Here is a 16,828-nt window from a genome sequence, read left to right on the forward strand (position 1 = left end):
TATAGGATAAGTAATTTTGTACTTTGAAACTTGTTACCGCTTTGAGGTTTTTGTCTTTATAAACCCCTTACCATAATAGATGGGGTCCTTCTCCCTCCATCTGCTGTGTCAGACTGCGAGGTAGAGGACCCGCACTAGCCCGTATACAATAAATGAAACCTTGTTTTTTCGAAAGTGTGGCTCAGTGGTGGTCTTCTTGGGGGGGGGTGTCTCAGGACTTAGGCACAACAGTCTGCAACCCCCTAACATCATAACACAGCTGGGCCGAGGAGTTGTTGGGTCCAGCACACAAACGGAGTCAGCTGAAAGCAAAACAGGTAACCTTGGTCAGTTCACCATCCCCTCCCATCGGGCCTTTGAGCGATGGGTAAGCTCTCACTAGGTACCCTCGTTACCTGCTTGCACATCAAGACTCCTCTCCTGTTCCCAAGGAAGGAACCTGGCTAGGGTGCAGTGACCCTTGGAAGTTCCAGAGAGTAGTAGGTACCGATACTGAAGAAGGTAGTCCCAGGAACAAAGCGGGGGTTATCCCAGGACAGCAAGTGGACAGAGACAAGTTCGGCGATCAAGTGCCTGCTATTTGTGGAGACAAAAACTAAGAACGGGCCGAGCTGTCCACGCCCCCTTGTGTTGGGGCAGGACTGTGCCTCCGCTCTAGGGACAAGTGGGGTGGGAAGGATGCACTGACTCGGGAAGCTGCTTGCGCAGGCGCACAGGCAAGGCAAGACCGCGCGGGCTGCGGATGTTGTCAGCGCGCAGGCGCAGCAGGTCCCTGGCAATCCGCGCGCGACCCCCCACCCCCGCCCCGTGAAGCCGCAGTACGCAGGCGCTGGAGCCTCCCCACTAAGGGCAGGCGTGTTAAGGCTGCACACAGGTGCGTGTCCTGGTGGGAGCCCCAAAGGCAGCCCGTTGGTTTCCGGTTCCGGAAGTAACCAACCGCCGCAGAGTCGGCAACTAGTGCCTTGGAGGAGGCTGCCGTGGAGGAGGAAGAAGACTGGATCGGGCGGGACGCGCGGGGCGGGATCCTCCCTATGGGTCCACGGGCCTAGCGCAGTGGACGCCCAGGGCCTCGTGTCCAGCTGGTGAGACAGCCGTGGGCGTGCAAGTGGAGAGAGCGCGCAGGGAGGCTGGGGAGGAATTGAGGTTCCGGACCATTAGCAGGGAGACGCGAAGGGCCCTGAGCCCAGGAGAAGGAATGGCGTCTTGTGCATGTTGCAGAGAGGACTGAGTAAACTGGGCAGAAGACAGGGAGGGAAGGAAGGAATGTGGCTCAGGGCTATGACAGCAATGTCCAGACTCTGGGAAGAGGATGGAGAGGAGTGGGAGAGATCCGAACGTTCAGAGAGGCGTCAGGTCTCCATGTTAACAGGAGGGACCGAAAGCTCATAGTGAGAAGAGGGGGCCTGAGACGGGTGACGGGAGAAATAGCAGGGTTAGGTTTACAAGAGACTCGTGGAGGACGAAAAGAAGTAGCCTGTCAGAAGACTGGCAGGGGTGGTGTCGTCTTGGAACACAGACAAATTGAGAGAGGTCACCGTGTGAAGGTGAAAGACCCTCAGAGAGGACCTTCCCTCAGGAGGAGACCCCTAAACCCAAGGGACAGTCCGAGACCACTGGCTACAACGGCAAGAGGTTTTTTTTTTTTTATTGAGAAGTGTACAGGTACCTGCGGGCGTCAGAGTCTATTTGGAAGACTTGTGCGCCGGCAGGCTGGGTAAGGGTCTTTTTATAGGAAAAAGGGCGGCAGAAGCAGATACATGGTTACAGGGATTTCATTGATCAGTTTGAATGAGGCTATGGATTTACTTGAGGACAAGTTCCTCGGGGACATGAAGATCTGATAATAGCTGACTTGGCTCTATCTAGGGCACATGTATTTTTTCCCAGAACTTTTTGTTTCCCTCCTAGGCCTGATGTCTGACCACAGATATTCCTGTTTGGCAGCCTAGGAGTACCGACTTTACCTTGAACTTATACTTGTTTGTGTGAAAGCCTTGCAAAATGGCATTACTGCAGCTAAGCTGGGGTCTTTCAAAGGGACAAGGAAGTTTCACAGGATAAGAGAAATGGAGAATGACCAAGTTAAGGAGAAGAGTGGCTATAATGGTTAGGGTTGAGAGGGAAGAGAAATCGTGGGTCAAATGAGGGGAAATAAGTATTGGGGAGAGCTCTTGGACTTAAGAAGGGGGGACACCAGAGCCTTCCAGGCTGGGGAATGTTTGATGTGCAGAGGAGTTGGGGGCTCTCATATAAACGCAGCTAGACCACTGAATGACATTGGAAGCTCAGGTCAAGGGAAGTTTAAATGAAGTTAAACTAAAGTAGGGAGCTGAGGACAAGAGACATAGGAACCTCATACTCAGAATAGGAGGAACGAGTCTTCTCAGACTGGAAGAGTACTCTTCATGTGTGGAGGATGACAAAGAGGAGGGATGAAGTATTTTCTGCACCAAGGAAACACATGTTCAGGTCTGGGCGCATATTAAAGGAAACACATGATTTTGGTGGCCTGGAAACAGGTGGCCACTTTGTAGACCCTCAATGTCTTCCAGACTCTACCTGTTTCCAATCCTGCAGGCTTCTCTTCTTTCCTGAAGCATCTATGGCTGAGGACTGGCAGGACTGCCCAGCCCTGGGCCCTGGCTGGAAGCGTCGTGAGTCCTTTCGAAAGTCAGGGGCCTCTTGTGGACGCTCAGACATCTATTATCAGAGGTAATTGGTGGGCTGTGGACAGTGTTCAGTGGAGTCGAACCTAGTTAGTAGTTAAGCCATATACAGTATACAGGTGTGTTTAAATTTACACACACCTGTGTACTGTTTCACTACTAATGAGGTTAAACAGTATGGGTGGAGTTAAAATCGTGCATGAAAGATCCCCAGAGTTGGGAGACTCTCAATCAGGTCTCGGGATAACACGACCCCCCAAGAACTCACGAGAGACCATTCTTGCTGTAATCACACGAGGTTTATTGACAGGAAACAGCGCGCTGGGGCGAAGACTTATATCCCACGCAGGGGTAGAGGAGTTCGACCCCGAGTAGCTTGGAGAAGGGGTATTTAAGGGAAGAAACCACAACCCAAAGGGGGTAGGGAGGGCATCATTGGAAGACTCCGAAAATACCAGTGATAATCACAAGGGGGTAACTCCCCGTTTCTCAAGATTGTTCTCAAGATTATAATCTAATTTTGTGGTCAGCCAGTTCCTGGAACAAAGTCACTGAACCGGCTAACCTAGATTTTTGGTTCTACTCTTCCTGCTAGGGGGTCTGGATTTATCCTGGTCTTTCACAAGTAGTCAGTCCTTATTAAAAAGAGTTTGTGTTTTCATAATCACCTATCCCTAATAAAGTTTATTTGACCAAAGCCAATATTCACAGTGCATTTGTGATTATTCATAGATATGCATGGGAGTTAAAAGTTTGAATTGTCTAGTGCTTGCCTTCCCAGTAAGTTGAACAAGAACTTTTTGTTTCCTTTGTACTGCAAATCAAGCATCCTTTCTGTGACCTATTTAGTGCCTTATTTTTGTTGCCTAATTTATTGTTTAAAATGACTCCCAAATAAAGTGCTATAGTGTTTTCTAGTGTTCTGAGTGCAAGAGGAAGGGCATGTGCTTTGTCTCCCTGTCAGATAAGCTTCTTCCATGAATCGCGTGTGCTATCTATCCGCTTGAGTTACAGTGTTAAGAAGCAGTCCATCCTGAAAGAGAAGAGGAAACTCGCTGAGATATGTGTGAGGCTGCCCTGGGAAGAACAAAACTTAACATCCAGAGTACTTGCCGAAGCTTCAGGGAAGCTGGGAAAGCAGCTAAATGTGTAGATCCGTGAACTGCTGGCCAGCAAAGCACGGCGACCGGCAAAGACATGTTAGCCAGCACTAGGAAATGTGAACCGTTTTAGGTGCTCGTGCTCACTCGCATGTTTCAGAAGGTGACGTGGTGTAAAAACAGTAAACTTGGGGTACAGGTCCTGTGCATCAGGTGTCTTCAGAAGAACAAAACCAAAACACTGGCAGACAATCCTAGACAAAACATCCTCAGAAGCCAGTGGCCCTTAATCATTTCCTGGTTCCGGAGTTGTCTTTAAGAAAGAAACGTTGCAGTGTCTCTAAGCAGAAGCACAAATGAGCTGTTCAGCTGCTGAAAGCCTGACAGACTTGCTGGGATCTCCCCGTGCGTTTCCAGGGGAGCAGTGGCTCTTGCTTCCTGAATTCTGGGTTCGTAGCAACTTCATAATTGCTACATGTAGGGGCTGGACAGATGGCTCTGAGGTTAAGAGCACTGGCTGCTCTTCCAGAGGTCCTGAGTTCAATTACCAGCAACCACATGGTGGCTCACAACCATCTAGGATCTGATGCCCTCTTCTGGTGTGCAGGCATAGGTGTGAACAGAGCACTCGTACCTAAAAATATATATATAAATAAATAAAATTTTAAAAAAGAAAAAGATAATTACTACATCTAATGAGAATTGATTGTCAGTACCTCAACATTAAAGTTCATGAGCATTAGAATGTATTTGTGCTATAGCTGTTAACATTTCTATACCCTTCCTGGTTGTCTAAGTTGCCATTTCCCTGGAATGTAATAAAATTTCTATAAAAAAGTCTATTATAACTTTTTTCACATATGAAATTATATGAAAAATTTTAAATTTACAACTAATCGTCAAAAGGTATGTATTTATCAGAATAGTAATTCGGTTTGTTAGTTTTATGGATGCTGGTAGGAGGTAAAAAAGTTTCTCACCATAGGATCATCTGTTTTTGCCGTTTCCCAGAGTCCTAATTCCCAGAGATGACATGAAGAACATATGTGCTGCACTCTGTTGGAAAGGCAGCCTGTCTGTTTGAACTTAGGTAGTCATGTATCAGTACAATAGTATGCTGCCTTTTTTCCTGGAAGGGGACCTTTTTTAAAAGTTCCTTGTTTTTACCATGATAAGGTGGTTTGGTTCAAGAGATAATGAAGGCCTCTTACAATTCTTGTAGACAGGAAAAGACCTGGAGTGCCATCAACATTAATTACTTATACTTTGTATTGAATATAGTTTCATTTTCATGTTTTAAAAAATAATTCTGTTACAGGCTTTTATGTTTAATTCTTTTGGTATGTGATACATAACGTATTAAGCACTGGGTATTTGTCTTGTGTTCATAGAGCCCTGGTTTACTTCTCATCACAGCATGGACTAAGTGTGGTGGTACACTTTGAAATCCCTGCACTGGGGTGGAAGAGGCAGGAGGATCAGAAGTTCTAGGTCATCTTTACAAATGAGTTTCAAAACCATCGTGGTGAAAGTAATATCCCCATTTCAAGCAAAACAACCCAAAATACATATTTATATATTACTTAATATGTATTACGTTGATTTTTATTCATTCTTTCAACACTAATAGTGTTACATTTTGTAAGTATGTTTATGTGTCTTTATTTTTTTATTTATTTTGAGACAGGGTCTCTTTCTCCATAGGGCCCCTGGCTGTACTGGAACTCATTGTGTAGACCAGGCTGGCCTTAAACTCACAGAGAGCCATCCACCTGCCTTTGCCTCCCAAGTGCTAGGATAAAGGCATGTGCCACCACTACCCTGCCTGTTATATGTCTGTATATATTTACCAATAGCAATACAGTCTGAGAAATTTAAAGTGAATGTGGCCACACAGACTCAGGTGGTCTAATACACCATACTCTATACCTAAGCTGGATATTCATGGAGTCATACATTGCTCACTGGTACTGGTGCATTCTGGGAAGCATGTTATTTAATGATTTTTCATGTGAAAATCAGAGATTATAGAACTAGGGTGTGTGGTGTCATTAGACACTATATAGGAGACTACTATGTGTACGCAGTTGGTTTTTGATGAGAGCATCACGGAACACCACATAACTGTATAAGCTATGAATACACTCCAGTGCTGAACAAAAGTCATGGGAGTAAATCAAGCTCCAGAGAAATGTGAAGTCGAGAGATGTAGTAACCATTTAACTATATTTATTAGTTACTACCAGTCTAACATTGTAGTTTCACAGTATATTAGTTTTTTTCATAAGTAGAACTCTAATGACTAAAAAATCGCACTAAGTTCATAATCGAAGAATTGTAATTATTATTAATCAGTTATGAACTGTACATCAGTGTGTTACATGCATTACACTAGGCTTGTTTATACTGACACCACTAAAGATGCCTGAATAATGTTTTGTGTTACGATATTAAAGTTATTGAAGTATTGCCAGATAATAGAATTTTTCCCTGTATTATAATTTTTGGGGGTTACCTTAGGATCTGGGATGTCATGGATCAAAATGAGTTTCACACTTGTATTTATTAACATTTGTATGCATGCTTGTATTTATATTCTGTATTCCTGTTACTTATTTTAAGATGGGTCTTAGGTGGGGGTCACAGGCTGAATCCAGACTGTTCCTTGCATCTCACCTGATCTGTGGAGCTGTTGTGTGGGTGGCATGACATTAGTTCCGTCATGGTGCCAACTCATTCTGGTTCATTCTCAGTCCCACAGGCGACAAGATTCGAAGCAAGGTTGAACTGACTCGATACCTAGGCCCTGCATGTGATCTGACCCTCTTTGACTTCAGACAAGGCATCTTGTGCTACCCGGCTCCCAAGGTACTTCCCAATGCCGGTGTCCATACGTGGGCAACTCTGTCACCCGTGTACCCACATTCTTCCTATCTTCATCTCCAGACCCATCCCTTGCCTGACCCCAGCAAGAAGCAAAAGAAGCCTTCTAAACCAGCCAAGGTTAAGAAGCAGCAGGGTGGGCTGCAGAAGAGTGATGTCACGAAGGCAACCCCGCGGGCTGAGAATAATGCTGGCACTGGCACAGCTCCAGCTTCATTACTTGTACCTGGGTGAGTGTTAGCTTATGGTGAGCCGGGTAGGAGGTGAGACTTGGGACTGGGAGTAATTACCTCTGCTCTTTTCACTGTAGCCGCTGTGAGAATTGTGGAATCCGCGTCCCAAGGAATGGTATCAGAAGGCAGAGGCTCAAGACATTATGCGAAGACTGCCGAGGTAAGTAAGTTCCTAGGGATTAGGAAACAGGACACATAGTAGACCCAGTGCCAGGCTAGGCTGGAGGCTCTATGGTTCATGTCGGGATGGAGGCTTTGGGCATACATGGAATTGGCCTATGACCTCACTATTGGCTTAGGTAGAATGGTGAAATGTCAGTCAATCTCTTTCTTGACCTCAGTCCGAAATGATGGTCCTACCTCCAGGAATAGCAGAATGGGACTGTCTGAGAGCTGTCCCCTCCTATTTTATATTCCTCTCTTGAGCTGGGATTAAAGGCATGCACTGGCCGGTTTCTATGGCAACTAGTGTGGCTACTGGGATTAAAGGTGTGCATTACCACTACACTGGCTGACCAGTGGGGCAGTTTTACTCTGATCTTCAGGCAAGTTTTATTTATTAAAATACAAATGAAACGGCACCGCAGTGAAAGTCAGTGTTAAGGAAGTAGCTGATGCCATGTGCCTGTGTCTGTTGCTTTGTTGCCATTTCTCTCATTCTCCTTCTCCCGCCAGCACAGAGAATTGCCTTCAACCGAGAACAGAGAATGTTTAAGGTGAGAATATGTATTGTTGGACTCTAAAGCCCACTTACCAAGGAGGGGTCGCCCCGAGAGACCACTCTCACACCACAGTTGTTGTAAGAGCAAGAGGAATTTTATTACCTGGCACACCAGGGCCCCTCAGCCTCGGGAGGAGAACCTCGAGTGGCTGTTACAGGCTACTTTTAAAGAAAAAAAACCGCAGAAGCAAAGGGGAAGTCCAGGAGTCGTTTGTCAACTATTGTGACTGGCTCGTTTAATGATCAGCTAACTATAATTGGTCAATGCCATGGCAGGACAGGCAGTTGCTGGGTTGGTTGAGCAAGGAGGAACGTCTGCGGGTCGTTTTTGCCCCAGTTCCAGGAACTGGGTCTATTCGGAGAAAAACCACAAAGGGATGGAAAGTACCTGGGAAAGTACCCGAAGCTCCAGTGCACGTGTGGGTGATTTATCAGGTTCCTGGTTCCCAAGGGAGGAGGGGCAGTAATGCTGAGATGCCCCAGAGTCTTTCAGTACCATCACAGTCTACAAGAGAACAGAATGGGACAGGACCGATGGAGGGCTTAGCAATGACGACAGGTCAGCCGGGCGTTATAGATTGTTTCTTAAATAGATACCTGCTGTTGGGGGAATTAGAGGGGTATCAATAGACATAGGGAAGTGTAGCATGAATAATAAAAACCCAGGGAAAGATTCAGCCTGAAGATCAGAAAAGCAAACCAGCCAAGTCTCTAGAGAGCTCTTACCTCTATGGAATCTTCAGACTAAAAGAGTGAGTTCCTATCTCATCCCGCTTTATATTCCTCTAGTGCTGGGACTAAAAGCGTACACCGCCACCACCTGGCCTTTATGGCTAACTAATGTGGCTTCTGGGATTAAAGGATTGTTCCACCACTGCCTGGCCTGTATGGCTGAGTAGTGTGGCTCTTTTGCATTCTGATCTTCAGGCAAGTTTTATTTATTAAAATACAAATGAAATATCACTACAGGAATGAGTTTAACAGCACTAGAAGAAGGCATAGTAGTAGCCTTGGTGCTGGCAAGCTAATCAGTAGTTTATTAGCTATAGTAAGGGGGCTAATGGAAGACTAATAGGTATGGCAAACATTTGGAAGGGCAGTGGCCCTGGAGCCATCTCCCTAGGCCTCTAATCTTACCCCATCCATTTCTGACAGAGAGTTGGCTGTGGAGAGTGTACAGCCTGCCTGGTGAAAGAAGACTGTGGGGCTTGCTCCATCTGCCGCCTGCAGCTGCCCCATGATGTGGCCTCAGGGCTCTACTGCAAGTGTGAGCAGAGACGTTGCCTCCGGATTGTGGAGAAGGTGAGGCAGTCAGATGAAGTGGGCCAAGGCGCTCCTGGCCTTCAAGGTCCTGAGCCCCTACTTCACAACTCCTGCCCCCCCACAGAGCCGAGGGTGTGGAGTATGTCGGGGTTGTCAGAACCAAGAAGACTGTGGCTGTTGCCGATTCTGCCTTCGCCGTCCCCGCCCTGGTCTCAAGCGCCAGTGGAGGTGTCTGCAGCGGCGCTGCTTGTGGGTGAGTCAGGCTAGAGGGACTGGTGCTGGTGGAGTCAAGGCTGGGGCAGAGCTCGTTCTGCTGTTAAATTTACCACCACTGCTGCTGTTTCTTCCTCCCAATCTGGCTTTGCCTGCTTCATGTCGTATTTTCTTTTCTGCCCCATGTTCACCTCCTTGGTTCTGCCTACCTGCCTTTTTCTGCCAGCACTTTGCTCATCGCTTCTGTGGCCACCCTCAAGGATGTCACCAGTGCCCTCCCCAGGTTGTGGTTCCCCCTATTGTGAGTGCCTGACTGCACACTCCGCCTGACCAGTCAATGCATGCTTTTTGTACTCCCTGGGGCTCCTCTGTCTCTCTGGTTCCACCATGCCTTAACTGTCCTTCGGCCTCTAGGGTAAACGTGACCGTGACCGTCGTAAGAGTAGCTCGAAGGTGGCTGCTCAACGTCACTCCCAAGCTCGGCCAGTGCCTCCACTTCCTGCAATGCAGCACCCAGAGCCCACAGAGCTGGTAAGGCCCTGGTGGGTAGAGGGAAGGCACAACCCTAAACTTACTCAGGACCTGCCCTGACCCCAGCACATTTGCCTCTGCAGCACATCAGCGACCTAGCGCCCACATCACCTGCTGAGTTCGTCTATTACTGTGTAGACGAGGACGAGCTAGTGAGTGGCCCCACCTTACCTGGATAAACTAGATGCTCCTGATGCTTATTTAACCCAAGGAAGTAGATGCTGTAATGGGACTAGTAGGGAGTAATAGTGAGTGCTAGGACGGGATAAGCAATTGGCTGGGAAAGAAGAGGGGCTAGCAGTACGGTGCTTACTGTCAGATGAACCAGCATCAATGGCTGCTGCAGGACAAAGAGGCTGAATCTCCATTCACAGGGGTGCAGGTAAACACATTTGTGTAGAGTAAGTCAACACCTCTGGCAGTGATGAGGACTAATGGAAGGTCAGCCAAGTCCTGATGAAGTGAGGGCCAGAGACACTGTCCTGATCGCAGGTACTCTACTGATAAAGTAATGGAGCAGCCTCAGTCCTAGTGGGCTTGGAGGCCAGCTGGCACAGTGGTTGCAACATATTTTGAGGCCACAGATGCCTAGGAGAGTTAGCAGGCTGAGCCTCGTGTGTAGCTGGCTCCTCCATGGGGCTAGAGGAGCACCAGTACGATCCTGAGATTGGTGTTGAGGACGGCCTCTCCTAGTCCTAGTGACAGTAGCACCATTCCCCTCCACCCCAGCAGCCCTACACGAACCACCGGCAGAACCGCAAGTGCGGGGCCTGTGCAGCCTGCCTACGGCGGATGGACTGTGGCCACTGCGACTTCTGCTGCGACAAGCCCAAATTCGGGGGCAGCAACCAGAAGCGCCAGAAGTGTCGTTGGCGCCAGTGCCTGCAATTTGCCATGGTGGGTGGGGCAGGGAGGGTTAGGTGGATGGGCTAGGTTGGGCCTGGCCCACCCCCTTGTTTGGGTGGGTGGTGTAGTGAGTCTCGTTGAGGATTAGTAGACAGTGTGCTGGGGTGAGGAGTTGAGCTGTACTGCCATTGCAGACAGGAGATTGACTGGCAGGCTTAGTGATGACAGCTCCCGGAAGCAGCAGATTCTGTGTGTGCTCTGATGGGATGTTAGCAGCCACATTGAGTAGGGCAGGGTGGGTATGGTCAGATGGCACCAGGTTGACCACAGCACCCAACGTTGTTCTCACAGAAGCGACTGCTGCCCAGTACTGGGTCAGGGTCTGAGGAGGGAGCAGGACCGCCTCCATGTCACCCTTGTCGAAAGAGGCCTGGTTCTCCTCGACAGCTCCGTCCAAGCTCCTCTTCAAAGGCCCCTTTGGCTGTGCACACAACCCCACCATGCCCCGCCCAGGCTTCAGCAAAGCAGCAAATAGGTAGAGGCTTTGTGCCGACCCCACCTGACACAGACCTTGTGTTTTTACGAGAGGGTGCCAGCAGTCCTCTGCAGGTGCCTGGTCCTGCTGCAGCTTCCGCAGAAGCCCCGTTACAGGTAAGAATCTCCTCCCACTCTTCCAAGCTCCACCCAGCCTTGTGCCATGGACCTGAGACCAAGTCTGCTGCCATCCTCCCTTATGCAGGAGGCCCAGTGCTCTGCCCAGAGTTGGGTTGTGACCTTGCCACAGGTGAAGCAAGAGAAGGCGGATGCCCCAGAGGAGTGGACAGCAGGCACAGCCTTCCTGACTTCTCCCACGTTGCAGTCTGGCTGCCCTAGCAAGGTTAGGGAGGTAATGGGTGCACACAGGTGGCCTGTAAGCGAGTTGATAGAGAGCTGTGGTGGTGGGGCCGCGGGTGGTGATGGTGCGCATTCTGTTGAATTGTCCAGCATGTCCAGCAGGCACCTCACCTGCTCTGCTGCTCAGCTCCCAGGGGACTGAAAATCATTGAGGAATGGGAAAGGTTTACAGGCAGAGGTGGCATTTCTCAGTGATAAAAGGGAGGTCTGTCTGCATATATAATAATAATAATAACAACAACAATAATATAATAATAAAAAATACTCAGCCTGGCCCTGTCCTAACTGCTGCCCTTCCTCATTCTCCTAGGCAGTAGATCCAGACCTTCCACCTGTGAAACAAGAGCCCCCTGGCCCTGAGGAGGATAGAGAAGAAAACAGAGAAGATTATGTTTCTGCATCAGCCCCAGAGGAGGAGACAGGAGGGGTTGGCACACCAGTGGTCAGTGCTGGGGATGTTCCCACCCTACCCTGATCTTACCTTTTCTCCTCCTGTCATACTGACCCATGATATGTTAATTCTTTCCTAGATCACAGAGATTTTCAGCCTGGGTGGAACCCGCCTCCGGGACATAGCAGCTTGGTGGCCAAGGTGTGCCCCATACAGTTAGGTGTGGGGAATGGGGTAGGTGCCGGCCAGATATGGGCCCTGAGTTTTAAATCTAGGGTCAGCAATTTGATTGGGTGCAAAGGGACATAAGGACTGTAACCATTACACTGCACAACCAGTAAGGGTATGTGTGTGTGTGCGCTCACGCGTGTGCACGCGCACGTGCGCAGGTAGGTCTGTAAAGATTACTCCTGAGACCCAGCCTGCTGGTATTCCAGGGCTCTCTTGGGGAAGAAAGAGAAGGACTTATGCTCCATGCTGAGATTTCAAAGAAAAAAGTGAGGCTGGTCCCCGCCTATGTAAGAAATCCTTTTAAGGGTCAGACTTGGTGTACACGTTCTTACTCAGAAGATCACCATTTGTGGTCTTGAAGGCCTGTGATGTCTCCAGAGCCCTTTATTGGGTGAGCTGTCCCTGATGGTGGGAAGAATGTATGTCACACAGATGACATTGGACTTGCCTAGGCAGTGGAGTTGGTTTGGGGATTGGGCTTTAAGTGGCTCTGCAAGCTAAGCCTGTGTGTAGCTGTGTGATTTCAAGTATATCCCCCACTTCCTAGAGTGGCGTCTGTGGGTAGATTTGGGCTGTGCGTCCCAAGCATTTCCTGTTGAGTTTTACTGTTTTGAATACTGTGTAGAACTGTCCCTGTAAGTCTAGTAACAGAAGTGAGGAGAGATGCCATTGTGGTAGTGGGAGGAGGACCACCCCAAAGTTAAAAAACAAAAACAAACTATTGGGCCAAGCACCTGGATTCCTTTGTTCCCATACATCAGTTTTAACTGCTAGAAAATCTGCTAGTGTACCTTGTAGATGGCAGGTGGAGATGACTGACACCCTGCCTGGCACACAGCTTTTGGGGCTTCCACTGGTGATGCTACTGCAGCCTGTAAGGCTTACCCCCGAGAAGATACAGCATCCCTGGCTTCCGGGAGCTTAGGATTTTCTGGAAGATGAAACTTTCCCCACTTAACAGAGAAGTGCTGTACTGTTTGCCTTTCTAGTCTGTAGAAGAAAGAAAAGTGGCTATAGGTGAACAAGGAGAAATGGATGCAGGTGCAGAATAGGAGGAAATGGTTTTGTGATGCTCTGTTTTCTACATGGCAAACCTCATTCAACAGACAGACCTGCTCCCTCTTCTCTAGGTCCAAGGACCTTAAAAAACCTGAAGCTAAAATGCAGTAGACTGGAGACTTCTGCTGACTGTAGGACTGAAGGTGATATTTGCACACCGGCTTTATGAGAAACAACCCTGATCTACCAGGGGCCGGGCCCTGGCCTGGTCGCAGAGCTTGTTGGTGAATCAGCTCTAGGAGAAAGACCTGCAAGCACAATCGAGGAACAGGCCTGCCCAGGCCTGGAAACTTAGAGGAAAGAAGCTGGAGAGAAGAGAAAGAGTAGAAGGCTGGGAGAACGTCCGCTCCTCCAAGGATCTCAGTGTGATGAGAAGGTGGATATAGGGGAGGGGAGGATATGATCGAAGCCACTACCAACAACTCAAACAAGCCATCTTCATAACTGTTGGTGGCTTCCGGATGAGACCTGGCAGTGTGTCTGCACATTTTCTCAGGGAAACAGCAGTTGAAATGCTACAGAATAAAGGAGGAAAAGACATTGTTTGGTGAGCTCCTCCCGTGGAGCCACTTACTGAACCCTCACAGTAGTCCTTAGGAAGACAGTGAGTGAGTGATATTGAGCACTTCTGCAGGTAGGTAAACAGACTCAGAGGAGACAAACGTATCAGTGTCAAACAGCTAGTGTTGGTAGAGTCTAGAAATCCACCAGGCTATACAAGCTTTGTTCTTTAATCCACTAAACTGTTAACTGCAGTCTTTTGTGCAATAATGTATATTACAATAACAGTTTTAGTGACTTTGAAAGTAGCGATAGATTACTACGAAGAGTATAAAATATCCTTTACACCTTTGCCTCAGTTGATGTTAGGGAATGCCTAGGCTGTGGGTGGATGGGGTCACCTTCTCGTCAGAGCATTGGTTCATGTAGAATCTAGGTTCCCTGAAGGCCCCATATGCTGCATAGGATCCCTCAGCCCCAAAAGTGCGTTCTTCCTCACTGTTGGCTGACAATTTGCTTGAGCCCAGATAGTCTCACTTTAGCCAGAGCAGTGCTTGGAACTAAAGCTGTCAGCCTGGGCCGTCTTTTCCAGGCAGTATCTTCTCTCTGATGACCTTTGTGCATGTTTCCTGCCCTCAGCCCAAATGTTTGTTAGGAGGCTGAATGAGCTTATGCACTGAGTCCCGCCCAAGGGCTGGTCTTGGCTCAGCCTTACCTCACTTTCCATCCTTAAAATGCCAAAAAGATAGAGAACTGGTTACTTAGCCAGGTTTACAGGGCCAGGACTGAGTGCCTCGACATACTTTGTGTCCTGTGTGCCCCCCTTGCTTTAACCTAGTCCCAAGCCCTGCTGCTTTAGGTAATTCAGATGTGGATTACTCATTTCTTATTTCTGACTTACAAGGCACAGCTCTCTGCCACCTTCTACTCTTCCTTTGCCTTGCTTTGCCTAATTCTATCCTGGAGTCATACTGCTTTTTAACCCCTAGAGCATACCACTTGTCCCTAGTATTCTGATCATTCTGACAGTGATGTTCTAAGGGTAACATCTTGGTTGGCATTTGACTTGTGAACAAAGATTCTGATTACTATGTGTATTGACTCGGGTACAGTCAAAAGGTCAGAACCACTGTAACAAAGACTATGTGTTTTAGGGGAGTTTTGGGAGACATTTTACATTGTGTAATTTTGGGAGATAGTTTAGTAGCCTCTAAGACTGTCAGTTGTATGTAATACTTGAGCTCAAAATATTCAGGACAGGCAGTGAGGAAGGGAAGGTGGATGGACCCATGGGGGCCCATGAACAAGAGTTGGAATTCAAGATGGCCTGAAATCCATGTTAGTGTCTCACCGTCTCCCGCTTCGATGATGTTTGTGTCCTGAAGAAGAAGCTAGTGGAAGTAGCATCTGGCCTAGGACTAGATAAGCTGAAGGAAGATCCCAGGGAAGTTGTAACAGCTGGAGGCCTGGCTGTAGGATTTGCTGTTTCCCCATACCAAGGTGAGACAGCAGATTAATGACCGCTTGTATGAACTGCAGTACGCCTGGTATTCGTGCACCAACTTCACAACAGCCTGCTGCTCTTTCACTTCTGCTAATCACAATGTTTCTGTGAATTTTCTTAACTAGACGTCTATGGGGAAGGATTCTGGGAAGCATAGTCTAGTTCAGGTGACATGTTAGAAAGCCACCCTCCATGATTCAGCTCCCAAAGGTCTCACCACTTACCCAAGGATAAGCTGAAAATGTAAAGCTGAAGACCATGGATTTCATGATGGTCCCAGCAAAGAAAGAAACCCTGTCAAGCTCCTCCATAACAATCTTGCTGGTCTCAGCTGTATTTTTGTCATTCATCCAAGTATGGAAAACTTGGCCCATAGTTATCACTGTACATGATATTGAGATCCAAAAATGCAATTTTATAAAATGCATCAATATATATTACAAATGATAAAAAGATCTCCAGTTTTTTATGGACTTTGATGCTCAGAATATAAAATCTAATATACTATGGAGAAGCCAGTCCTTTTTCAAGATGCGTGAGAAGTTGGAAACAATCATTTCTATTTCTAAACTGTTCTATTTTAAAATTATTTTAAAACAATTTTCTTGTTCTATTTATTGGTTTTTATGTTAGTGATTCTTTGAGGATTGTTTGGTGGTGGGAACAGTGTGGACCGCTGTGGAAGAATTGGGATAGTGGGTGGCAAGATGAACATCAGCTCTGTCATTTCCCTAGGCTTCATTCAGATCGGGGGGGCTGCAGGCTGAGGCACTGCGCTGCTCCTGATCCACCTTATAGTCCATAAGGCTCCTCCAGGTCCAGGCTGGTTGAGACGACCATTGGATAGATTCCAAAGCTGGTGCCAGGCACCCTGGGGCAGAGCCTGCACCAGCCGTACTTCCTGATGTCGGAGAGGCAACTTCCATTCCTCAGAGGATGGTGGAACAGTCTAAGCTGAGTCTCCTGACCAGGATCATCACCTGACTGCTCTGCCATTGGAGTACAGCATGGCGGTGTGATGCTGCAAGCAGCTGGCTACCTCTGAGGCTCAGCTTCCCCAAATTCACAAACAGGACTTCTGTGGCCACACAGATCTCAAGGATGTGGACCAGGCAGCCCCAATTTCTGGGGTCTTTCACAAACCCTGCTCAAAGGTTTCTTCACTTCTGCAGAAGGTGTGTGTGCTGGGGGCGAGGGGAGACCCACCTAAAAGTCCAACACGTAGAACCACTCAGATGAAGGAGGTACCTCTTTGGACATTGTCGGGGAACCCTGACAGCCTCTTAATTTTTTTTCTTTTTTGTTTGTTTCAGGCTACATAAGCTGTTAGCAGTAAATGAAAATGAGTATTTTACTGAGCTGCAGTTGAAAGAAGAAATATTGTAGGCGAGAAAACAATTATTAAGAGAAGAAAGACATTCTTTTATGGCTGAAAAGCTGAACCCAGAATTCAGGAAATGGACCCCAAGTCTAGAGATGTACCGTATAGAAAATCTGAAGTGGCTGGGTTACAAATAATTAAGCATGCTAATTTGAAAAAACCGACCTTCAGAGGTGTATCCATGAGCCGCACTCCAACTAGTAGTGCCCACCAGTCACCTTGTCACTGCCCCTCCCCCATCTTTAGAACAGGGGTACCAAAGTAGCATTCGTAATTGGCTCTTGAAAATTATAACTCCATCTTACTATTAATGAGAACGACAGCTCCGGTCCCCGGGACTATCCAGTTCCTTGGACTGTTGCCGGTTTTGCCTGGGATCCTCATTCTCAAGAATTGAGCAGCTGAACTTGT

At 47.8% G+C, this 16,828-nt stretch overlaps 1 protein-coding gene across 15 annotated transcripts; it reads left to right on the plus strand.

The window, feature by feature from the left end:
• The first annotated feature begins 789 nt into the window (after positions 1-789).
• On the plus strand, positions 790-15,636 carry LOC126507333 (methyl-CpG-binding domain protein 1). Of its 15 annotated transcripts, none has more exons than XM_050151663.1 (16): positions 790-874; positions 2,578-2,712; positions 6,520-6,634; positions 6,713-6,879; positions 6,960-7,042; positions 7,558-7,598; positions 8,759-8,905; positions 8,991-9,119; positions 9,494-9,610; positions 9,694-9,762; positions 10,340-10,507; positions 10,808-11,107; positions 11,196-11,333; positions 11,661-11,792; positions 11,881-11,956; positions 13,103-15,636. In XM_050151663.1, exons 2-16 carry the CDS (start codon positions 2,603-2,605, stop codon positions 13,198-13,200), a joined length of 1,890 nt encoding a protein of 629 aa, XP_050007620.1. In that variant the 5' UTR covers positions 790-874; positions 2,578-2,602; the 3' UTR covers positions 13,201-15,636. The 15 variants fall into 15 exon arrangements, with proteins under 15 accessions (XP_050007620.1, XP_050007619.1, XP_050007611.1 ...); XM_050151662.1 differs by lacking the exon at positions 790-874 and adding an exon at positions 883-1,082; XM_050151654.1 differs by lacking the exon at positions 790-874 and adding an exon at positions 1,101-2,469.
• The last annotated feature ends 1,192 nt before the right edge of the window (positions 15,637-16,828 follow it).

The sequence above is a fragment of the Alexandromys fortis genome, unplaced genomic scaffold (assembly GCF_014885135.2).
Source record: "Alexandromys fortis isolate MF-2015 unplaced genomic scaffold, M_Fortis_MF-2015_v1.1 scaffold_71, whole genome shotgun sequence".
Classification (NCBI taxonomy): domain Eukaryota; kingdom Metazoa; phylum Chordata; class Mammalia; order Rodentia; family Cricetidae; genus Alexandromys; species Alexandromys fortis.